The 23,423-nt window shown below is 41.9% G+C and overlaps 1 protein-coding gene across 1 annotated transcript; it reads left to right on the plus strand.

The window, feature by feature from the left end:
- Positions 1–3,685: 3,685 nt before the first annotated feature.
- Positions 3,686–17,950, plus strand: SENP5 (SUMO specific peptidase 5). Its single transcript, XM_008924477.4, has 9 exons — positions 3,686–4,764; positions 8,130–8,235; positions 8,378–8,525; positions 9,142–9,189; positions 11,036–11,113; positions 14,357–14,494; positions 16,180–16,263; positions 17,657–17,707; positions 17,797–17,950. Exons 1-9 carry the CDS (start codon positions 3,813–3,815, stop codon positions 17,905–17,907), a joined length of 1,716 nt encoding a protein of 571 aa, XP_008922725.1. The 5' UTR covers positions 3,686–3,812; the 3' UTR covers positions 17,908–17,950.
- Positions 17,951–23,423: the final 5,473 nt, after the last annotated feature.

Raw genomic sequence — 23,423 nt, forward strand, 5'->3', positions numbered from 1 at the left:
GAATGGCTCCCAAATATGTCTTTAAAAAATTTGAGTACAAAGCAAATTTATAATCAGAATCTGCCATTAATACAGAGCTGTAACAGTTTGGGGTTGTGTTTGTCCAGTGGAAAAGAGTTTGTGCTTTTTAATATTCAGCCATTTGCAGATGGTATGTCAGACAGCTGAAGGGGTGAGGACTAATGATGGTAAATTCCTCTCACGTGTGGTCTCTGGAAGGTGTACATCTTGGGTTTAGGTGCTGGTGGTGTAGTATTGGCAGCATCCCTGTGCAGTGGAGGTGTGGGTTACACCACCCAAATGACTCTCTTAATAGTGCAAGTTCCTCAGCTTCAGAGGTTTCTCGTCTGTATCAATGTATGGGGCCAATATGTCACTTTCTCTTCAGGTTCATAAACTTTGGGTGGTGCTTGCTTTATTTTTGGTCTTGCATTACTTGCTTCAGTTCCTTGTCTGGCAGTGCATTTTTAAGCTCTCCTATTGCCTCACTGATTTACAGTGCCAGGTAAACCTGTTGATACTCCTGTAGCACTGGTGTGGAAAGTAAGTTCTTCGAGCAGCATGGTTAGTTAAATATTTGTGTATGGATTATCTTTTGTCACTCTTAAGTAACACTGCTGTTAGAAAAGTGAACTGTTTCAGCTCCTAGGACTGGGATTAAGGACTTGAAGGCCTTTGCTTTAAAGGAATCCAGACTCAAAACTGATTATGTTTGAATAGGGAAAGGGAAAAGCAGGAGTTAAATGGCTTAGTCAGACTTTTTTCCCACTTTAAGGGGAAACTTTTTTATACAGAGAATATTTACAATGTGGAGAAATTGGGGTGTGCATCACAGACAAACATGAAGTATTTTTTCATCTTATAAGTTATTACATGAAGTTTTCTTTAGTGATCTAAGGTAAAAATGAAACAGAAGGACAGGTGGGTTGAGTAGCTTTCCTAGCATCTACCTTTGTTGCAGTTTCAGAAGCTGAGTTTCATAACACTTGATGAGCAAATGATTTGATTGCTGTTGCAATTGAGTCGAAACTGTGGCACCACTCTTGTCTCGGTTCAGGTTTGCCTCAGGTCCTTTTTGTTGTCAGGACTTATCTTTGCTAGAATCTAGTTCAGTGTTTTTCTCACTGTGATCAGTAGTTCAGTCTCCAGTGGGTGAAGCGGTGGCAGCTCTGGGCCTTTCAGCTCCTGCGTACTCCAGGCTGTTCAGAAAGCCAGTGGTTGCTCATCCTTCTTCCATGTCTGAGGCCGTGCCCATGGAGGCCGTTGGACTTGGCTGTGAGAGTCCAGGGAGAAAAGTAATGACTCCATGTGCTGCAGAGCCTCAGGAGCAGTGAAACCGTTGCCTTCATCTGCTGTGCTCTCCTTGGAGTACTGAACACTCCCTGTGTTGGCAGAAGCCCCTCATGTGTGTGGCTCTGTTGAGAACCTGCCATTTTGCTGCATTTGTTTGTTTTACCTGGATGAAGTGTGGCTGGAATAAGCTGTCCTAGCAAGACTGTGGTTCGGCTGATGTTTACTGGGGCACTCAAGGAATGTTTTGTAGATACTACACACAATAGACAGACATGTAGAGTTTGTAGTGGAAAAGCAGGCATAAACTGCATCTAGTGTAGAGAAATATGTAAGTGCTCAAGAGCAAGTGTGAGAAAATTGGCACGGTGAGATGTTGTGTACTGATTTTTATGATAACTGGATTGTGTGGTGACTAGTAGTGGGTTACAAAAGAGCCAGACCCTGTTGCAGTGCTTTTATACTGTTAAGCTGTACTGTCTTGCACATCTCTGTCAGTGGAGGTGGCCAGGTTTCTTTCTAGTTGGTAGGTCTAGTGGATTCTGGACAATTTTCTTTATGATGGGAATATGTTATCCAAGTGATAAGTTACATTTTTCATCTCTGCATTTCCACTCGCCTCTCACTCCTCCACAAAAAAAAATAAATTAAAAAAATTCCAACTACTGTTTGTATCTAAGATAAGTAGAGTGAAAAATGCAGAAGAGTTCTTAAGTCAGACTCTGAATACCTGGTTTTGCAGATGTTTAGCATTCATATTTACCTTTAAAATCCAATTGTTAATGTTTTATTTTCATTTGTAGGCCCCTTTATTTTGAGCTAGGTCATGCCTATGTGTAATGATTAGGACAGACATGGCTAAGGCAAAATCTGTTGTAATAGTCTGTAAGTCAGAATAAGTCAGAGGGGCAGGACAAATTCCATTTCTGAATCTGAGAAAAATTCAAACTGGTGTAAAATACATGGTGAGGCTGGGGCAATTTGCATGAAGCATCCCATGTTGTGTGTGCAGCTGATGCCTTCCCCTTGTGTTTCCGGATTCGTCTAACTTGGAATTGATATTTTTAGTTATGTAGTGAAGATAAACAGATATTACTATGCAGGCTTTGCACTCTTGTGTAGTCTCAGATATATCGTTATTGAACACTTTGAGATGCAGGTTTTTAGTGGGAAAAGGGATCTTTAAGATTATTAACTGGTGTGGCTGCATTGGTATTGCTTTATTAATGCAAAGATAAACACTGATTATAGAAGTTGATGGTGTGAGAGTATAGAATGGTATGGAGGGAGTTGTTGCTGGTAATATAGAGGAACTACTTCATGGAGTAAACTTTGTCATTTATCTAGTGAGAGAATCAAAATTTCTGTGGCAGTTTGTGCATTGTGGTTCCTTTAAAGGAAGATTTTGTGTGAGCACGTGAAGTGTTTTCAGAGGCTGCTCATGTTTATTGCACAAGAACAAGGGTTGGCTTTGTACAGTGCTGATGGAGTCGGATGCCTGCACACACTTGTTGATTACTTGGACTTCAGAGTTTTGTTTTTCAGAAGCCTTTTGAGGCATGGTAGTTAACTGTGCTTGCCCTACAGCGTGGGCAGTTCGAGATTTAACCTCAGGCTAGAGAGGAATATATAGTGGGAGCATGGGATGGGTGAGAATTACCTGTTTATTGCTTTACCTTTAGGGAAGGTGAGTGAGAAGAGCTTGTTTGCACACAGAACCGTTGCAACTATTGCTTATTTTTCCTTTTGGTGCAAGTGAAAATGTCCAAGGGAATGTGGGATTGTGATTGGAGGAGGGGTGGAATTTTAGATAGGCATGTGGCCTGAGGAATGTGCCTTAGTGTTTTGTTATTATGTTACACTCCAGATAACTCTGAATTAATTTCCCTTATTCTTTCAGCTGTTTTTCAAGATCATAATGCAGCAGAAAAATGAAAAGCCATAGAAGACATTTGCTTTGGAAAAGAAGTCAGTTGCTGGCCCAATCTAGAAGATGGACCGCTGTTTTTGGGAAGCTTGGGAAATACTGCTTCCAAAAGCAATTTTTCCTAACTTAGAAGAAAATACAGAGTGCTCAGCTATTTGTGAGTTTAAATCCCAACAAACTGTACAGAAGACTGCAGTGCATAAGGAAGACACTTGAGCTCCAAAGCAGGTGGGCTCCTCATGTGCTTCTAAATGCAGAATCCTGTCCAAAACCTACTTTTGAATCATACAGCTTTCCTTACAAAACTACTGAGAGTAAAAAGATCCCATCCCTATTGCAGAACCGAAAGCCCATCTGGAGAAGCAGTAAGGAAACTCAACAATGAACCCTTTGAGAGTGAAGATCCCTTGAATGAAGAATTTGAAACTGTTGCTGTTCTTAATAGCATCTCTGGCAATATCCATTATGTCTCATGTGGTACGCTGGAAGGTTCTGCCTTACCTGTAAAGGAAGGTGGTTTTGTATATAGTGGGGAGGAGAGCAATAATGGTGAGGGCAACACAGTCCTGGTAGTTTTAAACAACTATAAAAGGAAATGCTGTTGCAAAGGGAGTGGAATGGAACTTGTGGCCTCTTGACAGCTCTGAAGAGGTCCAAATTTAACCATCATAGTGTAAAAAAGAGATTTTTATTTATGATGCATAAGAAACTTTCTATAGTTAGGTTTCGGTATAGAATCATAAAATCCCCGAAACTTCGAGCAAGAGGCAAAACTTGCAAACTGAGAAAAATCAAGCCAAGGTGGGTGAAGAAAGCTACAAGGGACCATCAAGAGACGCTTCAGTGGGATTTTGAAAGTGGATTGTGTAATTGGTTTTCCTACTGGAAATCTAAAAGTAGCCGTCTTTGGAACCGGTACAGCTTATCAGATATGAACAATAATACACCCAAATCTTTAGGTGAGGAGAATGAAATCTGTGCACCCGAGATCTGCCGTACACAGGACGCGTTCCCGTCTGCTGAGCCGTGTTCTGAGGGTCCGGGATCCGGAGGGCAGGATGGCAGTGTGGATGCTGTCCCACCAGAACTGCACGTTAGAGCTTCTCCAGAGGCAGAGGCCTTGCACCAGGTGGAGACCAATGGGGCTCTGTCAGAGAATCATTGTTCTGACATTTTTGCCCCCGCGACAGAAAAACAAATTGCTGTTTCAGATCGAGATGGTGCAGAATCCAAGGAGGTTATGGGTGTAGATGGAACGACGCTGTCGCAATCCTCCGTGCAGGATTCTGTTGTTGATGATAATTTTGCAAATGGACCTTTATCCATGGAGCTGACACAAAATGAGGACAGCTCTAGCCAAATGGAAGTAGAGGGCTCCTTGGACATTTTTAGTTCAAAATTACTAGATCACCCTTACTGTAAAAGTCCTCTCGAGGAGCCTTCAGCGGAAAGCACAGGACTGAAATCAGGAACTCGGAAGGGAGGCAAAAGGAACAGTCAGAAAGCTTCCCGGGTGGCTGATGAGCAGTTGGCAACGTGGCTTTGTGGTACACCTTTTACATATCTTAGGGCATCCAGGAGTTCCTGAGAACTGCTGGATGTATTGTGGAGTTTACATGTTGCATTAATTCCTTTATAAAAATGGTTTCTTATCGTGAATTGTAAAGGCTGCTTAGCATAACACTTGCTGAAGTGAGGCTGCAAAGAGGAGAGCTGCATGGAGGAAGGACAAACCAATGGTTATCTGACAAGCTGTTCTAAGGAATAGTTGAGGGGTGCCTCTGCTTATTTTGTTTTAGAGAATACAATGTAATTTAATTGGAATCTTTGTGGAAAATTGTTGATGGAAATTTTAAATGTCTGATGTGGTTTCAGAAGATGATTCAGTTTTTTAAATGTTTTAAATTATTACTCTTAATTAGGTTTTTGAAAATCCTAGGTATTCTAATACTTCCACCCTTATCCTCTCTTCTCTTGATCTCTCTTAGACTGAAACTAAATCGCTTTAACTCAGGTTTTGATAGCCAAATACTGTTCATTGTCCCTTAGCTTTCTCTCTGATTGTTCATAAAGTAGGCTTAATGAATCTTATTAGACAATACTTTTTAAAAGGGCAAAACTAGACTTAGCAAAGGTTCAGCAAAAAGGCTTTGGGATTTTTTTACTCAATGCTGAGCATGCAGTATATGATAGTCTCTCCAAAGAGGAACATGGTAAAAATAGTAATGGTGTCTCATTTATGTATAGCAGCATACTACACACATCGTAAGGAGCAGTAAGCTAACACGTTGTGCCATCTGATACCATTAATGTAAGTTCAGTGATGTTCTGACAGCTGAGGTCTTCCTTTGGAGAAATTGCCTTTATAGAGCCCCATACACCTGAAGCTGTTTTTAACTAGTGTTAAAGGGATTGTTGAAGTTTGACATGCTCTGATTATTCTGCCCACCTTTTTGTCCTTCACTTTTGCAATTGTTTCTCTAAAGCAAAATATGAAAAAGGAGACAGTGAACCTCAAAAAAGGATTTAGCTTTCCACATCCATATCTGCATGGGAGATGTGTGGGAGGTGTTTCTCTGTGACTGGCTTTATGTGATCCAGCAAGGACCAGACACTGTGAGAAACTGAGAAACTGTGGTACCCCAGTGAACAGACCACTTCTGCAATGGAGTTTTGAAGTTTGTCCATCAGAAAAATGGGTGTAGTCTTTCTGTAACAGTCAAGAACCAAGGTTGTATGGGGATGGCAAAGGTTAAGTTTTTGTAGTCTGGTAGGCAGTCACGTTCTTGTTCATGACAGGCCTGAATAGTTTAAAAAAATAAAAAGGCAAACAGCAGATGCACTAAACTTTCTCACACTTGACAATTTTAAGAGAATTCTTACCTAACCTCTGTATGAAAGTAGGTGAGACCAATTTCTGTTTCCTTCAGAGCTGAGGTTTCCTCTCAGAGGATTGAAGCCAAGTCCACGCTACATACGTATTCGTACTGTACATACACATATACTGTTAGTATAGCACTTCTGAGTTTTCCTAGCTGACAAACTGTAAAAAAAAAAGAATTTTAGTTGTAGTATAACTATGTATAGGAGTTCTTGTGTGTTTAGGAGTGTTAATATTAACTGCACCCTAAAAGATAGTGCTAACCTGGCAAAAGTTCCGGGGGTAGAAGCTTGAAGGAGATGTATTAGGGCTGCTCTCAAGTTTCAAATTTCTCTGCAGCAGCTGAACTTGGATATTAATGGGCTGCACTGCTTAGTGCATTCTGATGTGCTATTAGGTATCAAACAGAGCCCTGTGGTAAATCCCGTTCATTATGGGTATCTGAGTTTGCACCAGGGCTGAACTTTATGTTTCTTCCTTGAGTTACACCAGCCCAAGTGAGGTCAGGGTCTAGCTAGAAGTCTCCTGGAACTCTGCTGCTGTTAATTGTAATGACAAGAACAGTTCTTCCTCAGTGTATGAATGAAAAGCTTTTTAAATTTTTATATACTGAAAGAGAATAAGGTGCACTCATAAGCACCATGCGTTGTCTATCTAGACTGCTACCCAGAGTGAGAAATGTCCTCCCTGTCACCATGTACTGAGATGTAAGGGATAAAAGTTGTTAGGCAAATGTGAGGCAGAGTTGCAGGAAAGGTTATCTTCCCATGAAGAATGTTTCCTTGTGGTCTGATCTTGCTCCTCAATCCTCCCTGCCATCCTTCTGTCACACTTGTTATATCTTCACTGCTTTTCTCGACTCGTGTTTTGGTTTTTTCCCTTGGTCTCTCTCCTTTCTTTTTTTATTCTTAGTGGTGTTTTTCTGCCACTTTTTTTCTGTTGAATGTTTCTCTCATCTTGCTTCTTCCTATCTTGACCTTGGAAGTTTCCAGGAAATATTGTTAAAGCCTTGGTAAGCAGAGAACTGAACATACATTGCACTGTGTAGTGATGTTTTCTGCCATCACATCCCGGCCTGAGAAGAGTCCTGGGCGTCGTATTAGTGCAGTTTCCCTGGACTCTGATCTCAGATCGAGCTTTCTTTACACAGAATATGTGTTTTCTGCTGCATTTGAAAATTCATTTTCAAAAAACTGGACACCTTGGTCTTTTTTCTTTTGTTCACTAGCAAGTGTTGAAATCCTGTTCTCCCTCTGTTCTCTTTCGTTCTCAAAGTCGTTTTGGATGCTTGTGTGGAATTTATATCTCTAGTCTTCCAGTCTTATGTTTGAGGAAGAAAAAAAAAATCTTATTTTCTAAGTTTTTTAATTCCTCCAGCATTCATCTCTTCATTACTTAGAAGTTAGTATCTTTCGTTTCTGCTGTTGTGGTCGCCCAGTGCTTTCCTGGGCAATGGCAGGCTGACATGGCTGTCCATGTCACCTTAAATACCATCCCTGTGATACAAGGGTAAAGGAATTAAACTTGCTGGGAGTCTGTCTGGCATCTTTTCCGTTTGCCATGGTGGCAGCAGCAGAACTGAGCAGACTGGAAACACTCTGCCAGCTAAAGCTACCTGTGTTTGAGGAGAGTAATTCTGCCTGCCATAAGGACAGGATACTGTGGTTTCAGTGAAACCCATTGCAGGAACTGATGGCTTTTCATGTTGCAGTAAAATGATTTAAATTTGATGTAGATATGTGTATGTGTAGGTTTGTGTATATATGGCAAGAACGGGGTCTGATCTTTTCCTGTAAAGCTGAGTGATCAGATTCACACGTCTCTGTTTTTGTGCTTCTTCCCCTACCCCTACTTTTATATAACGCTGCCAATTTGAGCTTAGTTTTCTTAAATATATGCTTGCCATGTGTGGTGCTGTGTGTTGGTTGGGTGCACTGATTGCTGCTCGTAAGAACTGGCTGCTTTGTTGGAGTGGTGGACTCAGAAGGTTTTTATATGTTTGCACTTTCATTTTTTCTGGTATATTTAAAGGATTCCTAGATGAAGTTATGAAGAAATATGGCAGTTTAGTACCACTCTGTGAAAAAGATGTCATGGGAAGATTAAAAGAAGTCTTTAATGAAGATTTCTCCCATAGGTGTGTAGCACATTCTACAGTTGGTAAAGGACAAATTGCTTGCATTGCTACTGCATGCTCCATGTCTAACAACTAGCAGAACAGAACTCTGTTTAACATGACTTTGACTTAATTTTTCTCTACATTTTCAATCCTGTTTTAGAAAACCTTTTATCACCAGGGAAATCATGAAGTATCGGGAAAAACATCCAAAACCCTCCACTTGCAATTTCCGGGTCTTCTATAATAAGCACATGCTAGATATGGATGATTTGGCTACACTGGAAGGCCAGAACTGGCTGAATGACCAGGTCAGAAATGCTTGGTGTTCATGTGCTTCTCTAGTCCTTTTTAGCCCATTTGTATTAGAATATCAGTTGTGCATCTTCTGTTAACATCACAGGTGGACTATCCTTACTTTATGTTTGAGAAATAGGAGTGGTGGGTAGCTTTTACAGTGACAAGTGCAGTTAGTCTGGAAGCTGTGAGGTGTCACAGCTAGACTGGTTCCTTTTGAAAAAGTGATGTTGCACTATTTTCATAAAACAGTGGCTACCCATACAGGTTTTAGAAACTCCCCCCATCCCCAAGCTCGAGCAGATTTTAAGAACAATGAAGTGAAATAGCAGACTGTGGCCCACAGCCAAAAAACTGAGAAGGCTGCAGAGCCCAGGGCATGCACCAATAGATTTAAATTGAATTAAACTACATTTAAGATTGAGAGAGACTTGAAGCAGCCAGTTATGATCTCTCTGCAGGCTGGCCACTATTAGTTCCAGAGTGCTTGTCCTTCAGACCATGTTACTGTAAAGGCTTCTCTCCATATTGCTGTTTTAATGTGAAGGGTCCTATGTTTTGTGGGAACTTGTGAATTTGGGTCTTACAATATTATGCTGTATGTATTCAACTATTTACTGACTCTTACAGATAATTAACATGTATGGTGAACTCGTAATGGATGCAGTCCCTGAAAAGGTGAGGGGTTTTGCTATCATGCAAATGTACCTTATTGAGACATTGAGGGGGAAGGGTGAAACTGAATTTCAGATACAGAATCGAGATTCAGCTCAATGATGTTTCGAGTGGTGTTCCTTTTCAGTGGTGTTGCTCTTGTTTCAGGAACTTGTATTAGCTCTGCAGGTGGTCTCTGTGGTAGCTTAATGTTGCTGATATACCTGTAGAAGACACTTGGCCAGTGTTCACCCATCCCACTCTTCTCTCTCCCCTGGAGGTTTCTGTCTCCAGCTTATTTACTTCTAAAGTGCTGTGTCCATGCCCTTGCTTACCAGTCTGGTGTTTCAGCTGAAATTTCTGATGAAGATGAATTTCTGCTGAGATGACAAACCATGAGTGTTAGCATCTGAACCATGCACATGAGCTGCTTGCACTCACCCTCCCGCCCACCTCGTAGCTGTGGGGGCTGTAACAGCTCAAGCTGTGTCAGCTGCCTGCCTGGTGAATGTGAATTGATGTGGAGCTGCTTGGTTCCTTGGCAGTATTGACTCTGCAGGACTCTGTTTTGTGCATCCTCAACAGAATGCTTACTGCTTTGCAACTGCAGTGCCTGTTGGTGGCACTTGAGAAAAAGAAAGCAAAGAAAAATTATCAAGAAAACAAGTTCCTCCCCCCCCATTCTGTGACTAAATTTGCAGCAGTGACAATTATAAAACCCCATCTGTTTATTAGTAGGGCTGTACAATTTTCAGGTGAGACCACAAAGGAAGAACCAAACAAAACCATTCTTAGATTAGCTCTGCAGAATGTAACTCTTAAAATCTTCAAGCCCAAAAGAAAGAGCATTGTTGCTTTGATTGGGAGGTGATGGTGGTTCTTCATTAGTATTCTCTGTACTTCCCGAGTGTGTCCTGGGGTTGGGGTAGTGAAGATTGTATCTGTTTGCTTGTGTCTGCTTTTTCTTCATAGTGCATAATTGAAATCCTCATGGGAGGTTTTGTGCTGGTACCTCAGAATGTGGTTTTGAAGTCTGTTGGCATAGCTAATGGGTGTTAGACTGTTCTCAGATGCTGAATTTTCTAACTTTTTTTTTCAAGTAATAACTCGAGCCTTCTACCACCTCTACACTAGCAGAATTATTAAAAGCAGATGTTGCAGATTTCTATTTGTATTAATCTGTTCCTGTAATTGCAAGGAGCTAAGCACAGAGAGTAATAGTGTTAACCTGGAGCTAAATTTTTTTTTTAACATAATCCTACATTTTTTTGTCATAAATGTAGATTTTTACTATGGATCTGTCATTCCTTAAAAATGCTTTTCAATAGTAGAATATTGTTTTTGTCAGGAGCTGGCCATAGTAGTTGAATACAGAAGACCATGTTGTTGGACTAAATCTCGTAACTGTTTTGATGAATTCTTCTTTTTTTGTGTCTCAGCTTCCAGCAACTAAAGCCAGAAGTTACTCCCTTCTTCACCACCCCCGCTTTTCCAGTCCAATGTTCTCTTCCTTGATCCCTGTAAAGAACAACAAAAACTATAATTCCTTATCATGGTGTTTTTCTCCCAAGTCTGTCCCCAACAAAAAAATTAAACATGATATGCCTGGAGATACAAAAATGTAAATATAAATGCTGCAGTGGCTCACATCATATATTATAGGGAAATAAGGCTTATTTTATTAGCTTGCTGAAGAGCAGCAATAGTTTAGGCTTGGCAAAGCCTCTGTTTGTCCCTACTGGGGTTGTGTTTCTAAACCTGCATTAAATATTGCCTCATTACAAGTTGTTTTGTATAAATTATCCTGGGGGAAGGGGAATGACTGTGCATGAAGATTTCTGTGCTCATTCCTCCTCTCTCTCTTTTTTAGGTTCATTTCTTTAACAGCTTTTTTCATAGACAGCTCGTAACCAAAGGATATAATGGGGTAAAACGATGGACTAAAAAGGTATCCTTGTTAGTTCTCGGGTTCTGTTGGGCTGGGCTGAATCACTAACTTGAAACTGGGTTACAGCGTGTTATCTGCAAAGGATGGATTGGCAAAGGAGCTGAACAAATTGGGGAGAGCTTGATAAAAATAGTGTGGCACTGTTCAAGTTAGTATGGGGATGTTGTGAAAATGTACTTCTAATGGCTAAATCTTCAGTGGTAGGTTATCTCTTTGTGTATGTTCATGCAAGTTGTTAATTTAACTGCAAGAAACGTCTCCTACTGCTCCTGGCAGTTCCAGGTACACTAATCTGTGGGAGACCAGACTTAATTCTGCTTCTTCCTTTTATCTCAAACTGGCATTCTGTGACAAAATCAAGTTGTTACTCCTGAGTAACACATACAGGTACTAGAAAGCAGAAATTAGAGACCCATGGTTAATAAGCCAAACTGTTGTTCTCATGGCAAGAATAGAATTCACCTTGCTTTCCAGAACCCGCACCAGATCATGGGCTCTGATATTTTCAGAGGCAGCTAATACAAAGAGCAATACTCTCCTTTTTTTTCTATGAACATTTGTCCTTTCTAATATGGGCAATGGGGCAAGACTAATCAAGGGCCATGTTTGAATATATGATCTTTCTACAGAAGCACTTAAATAGCACACATCTGTGAAATGCTAGAGATGAACTCATTATCTAAATATAAAATCTATTCATATAATTTATTAAAAATCTCTTTAAAGTGAGATGGAATATTGGTGCTTAATATTCCCAGATATTATTTTTTTAAAAGTTCTTTTTCTGCAGCAACTCAAGTTTTGCAAAAACCCCAAAAATGAAGGTAGATTCTGGAAGCAGAGCCTGTATTGCTGCTGCTTCTGAGGGGGTACCAGATGAGAGCAGGACAGCTCTTTAGACATTTACACTTAAAATTCTTGAAGAATCTCTAAAGCAAGATTGAGGACTAAGCATTTCTATGGGAGGGATTCTGTAGACTCCTTCATCCTGCAGTATGCAATTAAGGGGAAGTTGTGTCTGCTCTTTAAACACACCAGAGTATTGCACCAGGTTTTATATATGTGCTCTCCTGGGATACAGGATATCCTGTTCTGTGTCTTGCTGCAGTGGTTTGAGCTGCTGTCCCTTCTGGTCAAGGATCACACTGACACTCCTGATCCATTCTCATGTCATCTGACTCTGTGCTGTCTTAGTGAAGTGAATTTGGGTTGCCACCAATCTTCCTGTACATCAGGTCTTAACTAAAGACCCTCCCAGCTTTTGGCTGCCTCTTTCCACTCTTCTGCTACAGGTTTGCACACCTGCAGTAATCCAACAGCTAAAGCCACATGAGGACCCTTGAGTTTAGCATGGCTCTGCTGTTGCTGGACATCACAGAAGGTGTAGTTCATTTATCTTTTTCCAGTTTTCTTTTGTGGTCTCAGCTTGCTGCTGGCTGACATCCGTCTGCTTCTCTCCAAGAATGATGGATTGCCCTGCAGTGAGTGTGCTGTAATCTGGTCAGGAAGCAGTTTCTGCAGGTGGGAGCAGGGTTGATGCTTGTCACAATCAAAGGACTGCTGTGAGCAAGGCTCAGCTGATAACTGCTATGAATGCCCAGGCCTTTTTGTCTCTTCAACTTCCCATTGTTACTCAAAAAATACACTTTCCTCTCCTACAAAAGACCTGTCTTTGCCAGTAGTGTTGCAATTATGTACTGGTCAAATTGCACAGTGCTTAAAAAAAAATAGACATCTTCCCGCAGGATGAGTTCATTTAGTTCAGCTTTCTATTTTTGCTTATTTTCTGGACTGCACCACCAAAACCCCAGCAATTAGACACCCGTTTCTAGAGAAGCTGGAAGAAGGAAGATCATGAAAGGCCCTGGCTTGGCTGGCTTCCAAAAGCATAAGGGATCATCTGCCACACAGACACTGGGGGTGTTGCATGTGATCTACTCATTCTGTACTTCAAGACCTTCTCCCTTGTTTGCTTGCCTGTGACCACAGTACATCTGCTACAAAGTTTAGATCAAGAAGGGATGAATCCGCTCTACCATCTCCCCTTCCTTTTCTCTGCTTACCAAAGTGTCATGCACTCCTCTGCCTTCCTCTGGCAAGTCACACAGCCTGTGTTACAGCAGAGGGAGTCAAACTGCACAGCTTGCTGGTTCTCTGGGGTGTTTGTAATGACAGCTGCTTCATAGAATTATGGAATGGTTTAGATTGGAAGAGACCTTAAAGATCATCTCATTGCAACCGCCCTTGCTGTGGGAAAGAAACCTTCCACTAGACCAAGTTGCTCAAAACCCTGTCCAACCTTGACTTGAACTTCAAGGGTTGGGAAATCCACAGCTTCTCTGGGCAACCTGTGCCATGGTCCCACCACCCTCACAGTAAATTTCTTCCTTATATCTAATCTAAACCCTTGTCCTGTCACTTCATGCTCCTGTCAAAAGTCCCTTTCCAGCTTTCTTGTAGCTCCTTTAGGTAATGGAATGTACTAAAAGGTCTTCATTGAGCCTTCTCTTCTCCAGACTGAACAGCCCCAACTCTTTCAGTCTGTCTCCACAGCAGAGGTGCTCCAGCCCTCTGAACATCTTTTTGGCCTTCTTTGGACCCGCTCCAACAGATCCACATCCTTCTTATGTTGGAGGCCTCAGAGCTGGATGCAGTACTGCAGGTGGGGTGTCAGGAGAATGCAGCAGAGGGGCAGAATCACCTCCCTTAACCTGCTGGCCACAGTGTTTGTGATGCAGCCCAGGATGCCATTGGCCTTCTGGGCTGTGAGTGCACATTACTGAGTTGTGTTGAGCTTCTCGCCAACCAATGCCCCAAAGTCTGTCACCTGTCCACAAGGCAGCTCTGATAAAAATCTGCTCGCACTGCAGGAGTGTCATTACTGAAGATATGTAGCTAACCTAAATTGGGGCTCGATTGTATTACCGTCATTACCTAAGAAATCCCACTTCAACTCAAATGTTGTAGTGCAACGTGAGCAGGATTTGCCACGGATACACTGATGACTAACTGTGGTACTGTACAAGGCTTCTCAGCTGCTCTCTGGGCTGTAACTGTATTTTTTTTGCCTACTAATAAATTGTGTATGAGATAAATGTGAATAATGTGGTGAAAGAGCAGAGGGGATAAAAGAAGATTTCAGTTAAGGGGTGGCAGAGAGGAGACGAATACAATTAATCTTTTGCTTTGCTGTGTTCTGTCTGTGGAATTGTATCTAATATATGTTGTTGTTCTTCTTGCCAGGTGGACTTATTCAAAAAGACTCTCTTGTTAATTCCTATTCACCTGGAAGTCCACTGGTCCCTCATTACTGTGAACATCCCCAGTCGAATTATTTCATTTTATGATTCCCAAGGCATTCATTTTAAGTTTTGTGTAGAGGTAAGAGTGACAGCTGTGTCTGTGAAGTTTGAACTGTTTTCTTAAACAAACACTCCCCCCTTTCTTCTGTTCAGCCATAAACTTTAAATGCAGTATGTCTGTCATTGTCCTGCCGTGTATGAAACGAGAATCAGTGTGTCCTGCTGAGCAGTCTGAAGCACAGATCTCGAGGGTCACACCAGAGCTGGGAGTTGAGGTCAGATTGCCTATTGCCTAATTAGGCTGACCATGTAGTCAGCACAGCTTTGGTGACTCTGTCTTGTTACTCCTGTGAAAAGCAGGAGCTCAGAGCCCGGTTCCGTAGGGAAGCAGACGAGCCCCAAGGAGAGTGAGGGTCATTCCTTCATCTGTCAAGGTACTTGTGTTTAGGAAATGATGAATTGTGGTCCTTTTGAGGGTAGGTTACCTGGGTGAGAGAACAGGACTGAGATGCTGTAGTGTTACCCAGTGGGGTTTACGTGTAACCATGCTACTAACAGTGTATTGCCTTTTTCCTTGGCCTGCATTGGTACACACGGGGTGTTTGCTTCTGGTTATAACCCAGCAACCTTTAAAGGCTGTGACCTAAACACTGGAGTTAAATTATCAGTCTTCCTGGTAAAGAGCAGCCAGGAAATTTTTGCTGGGCCTAGCAAATTGTAATGACTTTCTTACAAAAGCTAATTTTGTCAACTTAATTGCTTGCTTGATGCAGCAGCCTTCTACTTTTAACTGTGTGTAGTTGTTGGCTTACAGAAGAGTAGTAATTATTGTACCCAGGAGAGTTCCCAGCTAGGACTTCTGAATGAAGATAGTATGCCTGCTGGCATTTGCTGAGGATGAAGCTAATGTTTGTCCTGGGAGCAAGAGATCTCATGCTCTCCAGTTTCTGAATGTGCAGCATAAACCAGGGGTCCCTCTCAGCAGCCCTGTGGTCTCTCCTGCAGTCTTGCAATGTGACCTCTCCCATCCCACTCCAGGCAAGGTGTTTGTATCTGAATGTCTCACAAACATGAGACACTTTTATTGCTGCCCTTTCTAGGGGAAGGAGGGGAGCAATATCCCAAACTCCACTGTGATCCACACACTTAAGCTGAATATTTGTGTGCTACCGTGTGTTTAAATTGTGCTATAAACCCCCAGCCTGTTTACAGAGAAGTAGAAGGATTTGCTTAACCCAAGACCGTAGTCTCATTTATCTTGCTTCCTTCCCTTCGCTTGTGTCAGCTTATTTTTTCCTGTATGTCACTAAAACTGTCCCTGGAGCTTTGTTGATTAGCTACAGAACTCAGGCGTGTTGTGTTGAGGTTCGGGCAGGAAAATGTGATCGTATTGAACGCAAGGGCCTTGGTGTCAGCCAGTAAGCCAGGAAAAAACACATGCCAGGCTGCACTGTCTTTCTCTGCATGTCTGGGAACACTCTGACCTTGTGTCTGAATGCCACAGCTAGTCTGGTATGAAGTATAGCAGTGGGGCTGAGGGGTGTTAGAGCTCCCACTAATAGACCAAATTGAGCCTTGATGGTAGAAGGCACAAGCACCCACCAGAGTTCATGTCTTTACCTCTAGATCTGAGCTCAGCTCCTAATAATGCTCACATGAAATTTGTCCTCCTTGTCAGAAGGATAGCAGACAAGATGGCAATGTCTCTCTCCTGTTCTTTAACTGGTGAATAATATTGTTGCTTTTTTCCTTTCCTCTTTAAAGAACATTCGAAAGTATTTGCTGACTGAAGCAAAAGAGAAGAATCGCCCCGAGTTCCTTCAGGGTTGGCAGACTGCTGTGACAAAGGTAATAGCAGCACTTTGAGCCCTGGAATCTGACTTTGTGGGAGATTTCATGAGGCTGCTTCTAAACCCATATATTTGTACAAGTAGTAAATGGGTTTATGCTGCACACGTGGAGGGTGCTGTGAGCGATGCAGGTAGTTACACATGGGAATTTGAGCTCTCTTGCTCATTCAGCTCCTACCAGGTCTTTACCACTTTCTGCAAGTGACTTGGTGATCTGAGCCTTTCTCTGGACAATTATATATCGTGCAGCAAAACCTGCAGCTGGTGCCCATATTGACACGAGGTCAAGGACTGAATGAGCTGGATACTCAGCTTCCTCCCTTCTCCTGAAAGGGCTGTTCTGAATGCCAAAAGGATGGGGTTTGGTGAGGGAGGGCACAGGCTGATGCTACTACTGCCAATATTTTATGTTTGCTATGGATAGAGGGCTTTGGTCTCCAGGGCTGTTTGTGGCACATTGCGTTTGATCGCAAGTAAACGAAGTCTGGCAACAATAAAAGGGAATAACTTGTGTGTAGTGTAAATGAGGGAATATGTAATTTGTGTAGCCATCCCATAATGGCTCCAAAGATATAAAACAGGTCATTGCACACTAGACATACTCCCAACAGCTCCCTCCTCACACAGGTTTATTTTTAGATGCTGATACAATGATGAAATGATTCCTCTCTGCACTCATGCACACCCTGTGCAGTCAGTTCGTTCTCCTGCATTCTGTGAGGGAGAAGATCTGAGAGTTGAGGAAAAACAATTACTTCTCCTCTTCAAGTGCTGGAGACATAACAGCACTAATGTGTGGAACTTTTTAGCTCTGCATATCAAAATTGAGCATGTTTGAGGAAATAATGAAGGTTGGAAGTTATCATTTGAGACTGTCTTGTTCAGTCCTGTTGTCTGGCAATGTACCATTCATCATGTTCTCTGAGACCCTTTGCTGTGACTGGGGGAAGAAGGCCACTGCTGGTAGCATGGGTGCTGAGAGTAATCTTCCTCTAGGCCTGTGTGACTTTGCTGATACAGTTTTGTCCTGTGTAAAGCAGATAATACTGTACAAACATTTATTTAAACTAATTGAGAAGCTGTTCTGTGTAGGTCACTAAAAGAAAATAAACTTGAAATAAAGACTTGTAATTTATTTTCTGTCCTACACTATATATTTTTCTAAATGTTAGGTGTTATTCTAACAAGGTGTTTGAGTGTCACCTTGCAAAATGTGGGATCAGAGTAAATAATTGCAACTCCAGTTTCTGGTGCTGCAGAACAGCTCTGAGAACGAGACAACTGATCGCTATGATGATCTCCTTTTGGACTTTAAACAGGAATTAGAGAACAAAAGGAGAAGTAAAAGGATAAAGATCTAACATGTCTCTGCTTGTTTCTTTTCTTTTTAGTGCATTCCACAACAGAAAAATGACAGTGACTGTGGGGTTTTTGTGCTCCAGGTAAGAGTACTGCTTTTTACAATCAGTGGCCTGTATTGTTCATATAGTAAATGTTCTTTATTTCAACCAAGCCTTTTCCTTTTCCCCAGTACTGCAAGTGCCTCGCCTTAGACCAGCCTTTTCAGTTCTCCCAGGAAGATATGCCCCGAGTGAGAAAAAGGATTTACAAGGAGCTGTGTGAACGCCAGCTAATAGACTAATAAAATGCAGCCAACCTAATTTCTCTGGCATTTCTGACAAGTTGCAGCTGGTGTTTGTGTACTTGAATTTCTGAAAACTTCCAAGAATTTTGAGTGATTCTCAGCTGAGTGGTGTGGCCACTGTCGTTACCTCAATTTTTTGACAAGTTCTTTAACTAGCAGAACATAACAGAGCTGCCGTAGAATATTCCTAATGTCAGTTTGGTTCTCTTATGTTCTTTCCTGTATTTAATATTTATTATCTCAGCATGCATATAGGCAAAGCATGCAACTAAAACCATAAAACTGTAGATTTGGTGCACCTTTGAGATGTAGCTAGAAATGACAAATACAGGTGAATTTGTCTGGAAACATAAAGATGCATGGTATGTTTTCTGATGCAATAATGCTTTGAATGTATCAAAAAAAATCAATGCCATAAAAAGAACAGCTAGAACCTATTTGATAGTTACATTGTCCCTGTTGTGGCTGTACAATACTGAATACCACTTTTTAGGGTGGCTAAACTCATCTACAGTTCTAATTTGTGAAGACCCCTTTTTAAAATAGTTCAAATTGGTAATAAAGTTTGTTCTGTTAACATTTATCTGGCTACCATTATCAGCCTGTCCCTATAGATAAAAAGCAGCCTTTGCACAAATAAAGCTTCAGCACTTGTCTGTATAATAGGAACTACAGCAGTGTTCAGTTGGTCAGATTGATTTACGTTCCTAGATGCTGCAGAAGTCTCCATGATGTGTGTATTAAGGAGAATTACAAAGCTGGCCCTGAAGAGTCACAGCTTAGATAGTAAGATAAACTCCTTGGCTGTAACTGTTTACATCTCAGATGGTTTTGAGTCATTTCTCAGATCCACAATATGCAGTGAAATGTACCATTTTGGCATTTCTTCCTTCAGCTCTGTCTTCAAAGCTTGTTGTCTTTAACCTCCCGTTGGCTTTTGCTTTTGTTCAAATATAAATTAATTCATTTCTGCTGCATCTCCTGTTTGATTGTCCCTGATTTGTTTGCGTTCAGTAGCACCGATGGGTCTGGTTGGTAATAACCGCGTTTGTGGTGGGTGCTGCACAGACACAACGAGGTTGTGTCACTCTGCTCCGGAGGGGTGGGAGGCTGCAAGTCCGGCACTGAGCTTTGTGGTGTTATTGCACTGGGCAGGGATGGGTGAGAGCAGGGGATCTGTTGGTTTTTCACCTTGGTCTGTAAACTGTGATGTGCTCCTTGCTGAAGAGAGCTACTTCTGTTTGAAGAGACTTGTCTGGCGCTGCTACACCAGCAAATGTCTTTGCTGTGTTTTTCTGCCAGATAAAGAAGTGAGCCCAGAGAAAAACTATTTTCATTGCTAAACATCATCTGTTGCACAGCTTCACTTTGTGTCTGTCCATAGTCCTGGCTTCCACTGGAGGAAAACCACTTTGACTTCCTTGTCTTGCAAATTAATTCAGACTTGAGCTAAGCCAGGTGCAAATCCCTCCTAAAGGACTGGAGGGAGCAGGGGGAAGTGAGGGAGTGCCAAGCACAGTCAGGCTGGGAAGTGGAAGCGTATGTGCACTGTGCTGTGCTAGAGGAGTTCCTGCAGTATCCTTGCGTGTTCCCACTTCCCCTTGTTGGCAGCTGGCAAGGACTGGCTTAATTTAGCAAGATAAGGAAAGCTTTAAGCACTTGGTTAGATAATTTAAACAAGGAATTTATTGAATCAGAAAGAACCTTAAGACCCAGACAGGCTAAACATACATTTGCCCATCAAGTAGTGCAGAGCACCGCACAGCACATGGTTTATTTGTGTTTCCCTGAGATGTTACTGGTAAGAACAGCAGCACCTTTTTTGGGCAAGTGATTGCAAGCAATGGAGGGTGACTTCCATGAAAATTGTGATTTGGGATGTAGTTTCTCATATGGGATTAGCACATGTGAGCCAGTGCTGCCATTCTTGTCTTCTCTCTGCTCTGGTATCACGTGAACAGCTCCAATGCTTATTCTGCCACGTGGTGGGACAGCTGATCCAGGCTACAACTAGCCCAGAGGACAGAGAAGTTCTCACCTCGATGCAGCTTGTCACTGTATGTATATACCAGTATGAATGAATACTCAGGTGGCCAGGAAGAGACATGAAGGTGGTGCCAACTTTGGGTGCATGCAAGGCAGGCTTTACTCTCAAGCAAGACTCCTGGCAGAAAGGGAGTGGAATACAGAAAGAGAACTGCATAAGCAAGTTGCTTTTATTTTCAGAATTTAAGCTATTTGGTAAGGAAGCTTGAAAGGTGTCCCGTTACACCGTATCAGCCTGGGAGACTCGGTGCCTCTGAGAAAGACCCTTATGTTTTTTGTGAAAGTTGCCTCGTTGATGGATGTTTTTCATTGCATGGGAATGTGCTGAAGCACTGGACTACAGGCAGTTGTTCCCTAAAGCTTGGTGCCTGCTGCTGGTTGGTAGGTATCTATCTTCCTCTTATAGGAGAGGTAGTGAGGAGTCTTTAATCTCGATCCTTTATCAGCAGCATCTGCGAAAGCACAGTATTCCTGTGAACTGCGTGTTTAACGTGGGTGCTTTGAAGCACGTGCATATGTGTCCCAGATCATTTGAGGGGAGGGGGATTGCATTTGAATGTGCTGCCTTGTGAACTGGGGAACAGGGTGGGGAAACATGCATGTTGGAAAGTACTTCTTATGTGCTTTCTTGTCATCTAGAGGTTTCCTGACAAGTGTTCCAGTTGGTTATGGGGCAGCACAGAGGAGTTGCACTTGAATCTCCAGCTGTGAACACACCAGTGAGGGGCCTCTGAAAAAAAAGGAGGGGAAATTGAAAACAGAGCTAATGTAAGCAAAGTATGTTGGTGCAGGGTTGAAATTAATCACAGACAGTCGGAATCTCAGGCTCTGTAATGGTGTATCCTGTGAAACTGGACTAATTAACTCCTCCTTGAGAATGTCTTTGATGCCTTAAAGGAGATGGACTCCATAATCTGTAGTCATTTTACTAGTTCTTAAAACATTCAGAACTATGTAGAGTGTTTTTATTATGAGAGGCACATTTATGTGGATGTAGTTATGGCTGTTAGCAATTCCATTAATGTGATCTTCAGATTTTCATAAATCACTCTGAACTGGTTTGGTGGATGCTTAAATTTCACGACTTGTTCCAAAGAGATTGTCTCGCTGTGCTGATTTATACAAACAGTCCCAGAACTGGTGAAGCCTCTGTCTCGTGTGTGACAAATTTAAGCTACCTGAGTTGTAATAAACCTTAAACAGAATTGAAAATGAATTATCAGTTTCCATTTCATTTACTTTAATCTATAGTCTTAAATGACTGTGTCCCTGATACAAATCAATAAATGCAGAATGTGGCCTTGATTCTGCAAGGTGAGTAGAGAGATGCCTATTGCTGAGCTGGTGGGTACTTGCAGAATGGAGGCTGGCCCTTTGTGCTATCTACTTTGCAGTTGCTCTGTTCTTACCTGGCTCTCTTGAGTGTGAAGGTGATATTTTGAATGTTTCACATGCACTGATTACCAAGCCAGACAGTCTTGCGCACAGTTGCTGCCTTGTGTTGTATCTCCAGTGTAATGCTTAACCTACCTTTGCTTTCTGAGAGTTTTGATTGGCATTATCTACTGTAGCATTTACTCAATTCATCGTGAAAATTTGAACCTCAGGAAGTGGAGTCAACTCCACTGAGCAGCAACTGTGCGTCGTGGGTGTGCTCTTGCGTTGAATGAAGTCCATGTTCCTGTGAAGTAATAAAATTGAGTTTTACCATAAACCCTATTTTCTTTCAGTGGTTTGGTTTCAGTTTAATTTTAAAAGCAACTGATGTGATGGTTGAGGGAATGTTTGTAGCAGCTTGTTTTGGGATCTGTGTTATTAGGAGAAGCCTCTCCAGTTGATTAGTTCAATAGCTCTGAACTGCACGCTAATGATGCTCTCTGTCTTGCAGTGATATAACTTACTGGGGTTTGACTTCTGACAACATACAAGTTTGGAGATGTCACCCATTACATAAATAAGGGTGAAAATCTTCCATTAGACACTTTATACTAAGGTGGCATTTAAAAAACACAAATCTGTCAACAGAACACGTAGGACTTAAATTGCTTTTCTGGATCAAACTATATTAGTGCCCTTCTTGTATTACTTGTGGATTTAGCCGTGTAACTATAGAGTTAAATCTTGTCTTTGCCACGTTTTTCAAAACTATACAGCTTGTGAATTTGTGATAATCGTGAGAATGAAGGCTTAGCAAATGTCTCTTTAAGCTATTAATCATGAGACTGGCAACATCATTGTCTTTATTACATTCATAATTTAAAAATCCTATCATGGAGGAGGATACATGGATGCTTGTTAAATATATTCTTCAGTGGAAAGTACTAAGAAATCAGATCATTAAAGCACAGAATCATAAGAGACACTAGAGCCTTGCCAGGAACAATAATTACTATTTATATGTAATAGGCACTGGGAGGGAAGGAGATGAGTCTGATTTGCTTGTGCCTGAACTTAATGGGTTTTATGAGTAACCAACTAGAAGGATTTGAGGATTGAATTTCATTTTGGAGCATATAATATTACAAACTATAGAGCTAAAAACTGTTGCAAACTGAGTGAAATATCTTGAGAAATCAACTGGTTTGTTTTCTCTCAACACAAGTAAGCAGAACATGTGCGAAGCAGCTCCAGCTCCTGCCTGAAATTCTGATGAGTTCTTAATTCTTGGGTTTGATTTCAGCATTGCTGGTAACTCACCTCCCCTAATGCGGCACTTTCTTGAGGTTCCAGACCTTACCTAATGCTAAGGTTACCTGGGGCAACTTTGGGAAGTGGCTGAGAGGAGGAGGGATCAAAAATCCATTGGGGAATCTGCTTGCACCACCTTGTGATAAATGTGTTGTGGGAGGAAGGGCAGGGGAGTAACTGAGCTTTAAATAAGATGTATTTAGCTGGATAATGTGGGTCAGGTCATGTTTATGGTACATGAGCTTGTTGCAGACAAGGAGCCATCTTGTTTAAGGAAACCTTTGGTCTGAGTAGGAGAGAAATGTAGGGAAGAGGTACCTTCTGCAGGGATCATTGCTCTGCCGGTAGGAACGCTATGTCTTGCCTCAAGCCCGTGCATTTTAGATCAACTTAATGCAGGCAGCAACTGCAGCAAAGGAGAAAACTCCCTCTGCAGTGTTCAGCTGAACATCACGTTTGTTTAGGGCACTCGGAGCTTGACAATTTCTCCTCAGGCTCTCTGACAGCTCCAGCCCATTGAAAAGCTGACAGGCGGCTGCTGCTCCTCTGCAAACACGGGGCTGCCCGAAGGCACTTACAGATTCAGTCGATTCCAGCTCACCTTTCAGTTCCTGGCTTCTTTGGGGTTTTAGGTTTGACAGAGGGCGGGGGGGAAGTGAGAGGGGTTGTTGTTTTTAAAGTAGTCTGAAATACAGGTAGTTTTAAGGTAAATCATTCAGGAAACCTGGCTTAGGACATCTGCTCTCAGTTTTGCATACTGAAATGCTTCTGTTTCACGA

The sequence above is a fragment of the Manacus vitellinus genome, unplaced genomic scaffold, assembly GCF_001715985.3.
Source record: "Manacus vitellinus isolate BGI_N305 unplaced genomic scaffold, ASM171598v3 scaffold_29_pilon, whole genome shotgun sequence".
Taxonomy (NCBI): domain Eukaryota; kingdom Metazoa; phylum Chordata; class Aves; order Passeriformes; family Pipridae; genus Manacus; species Manacus vitellinus.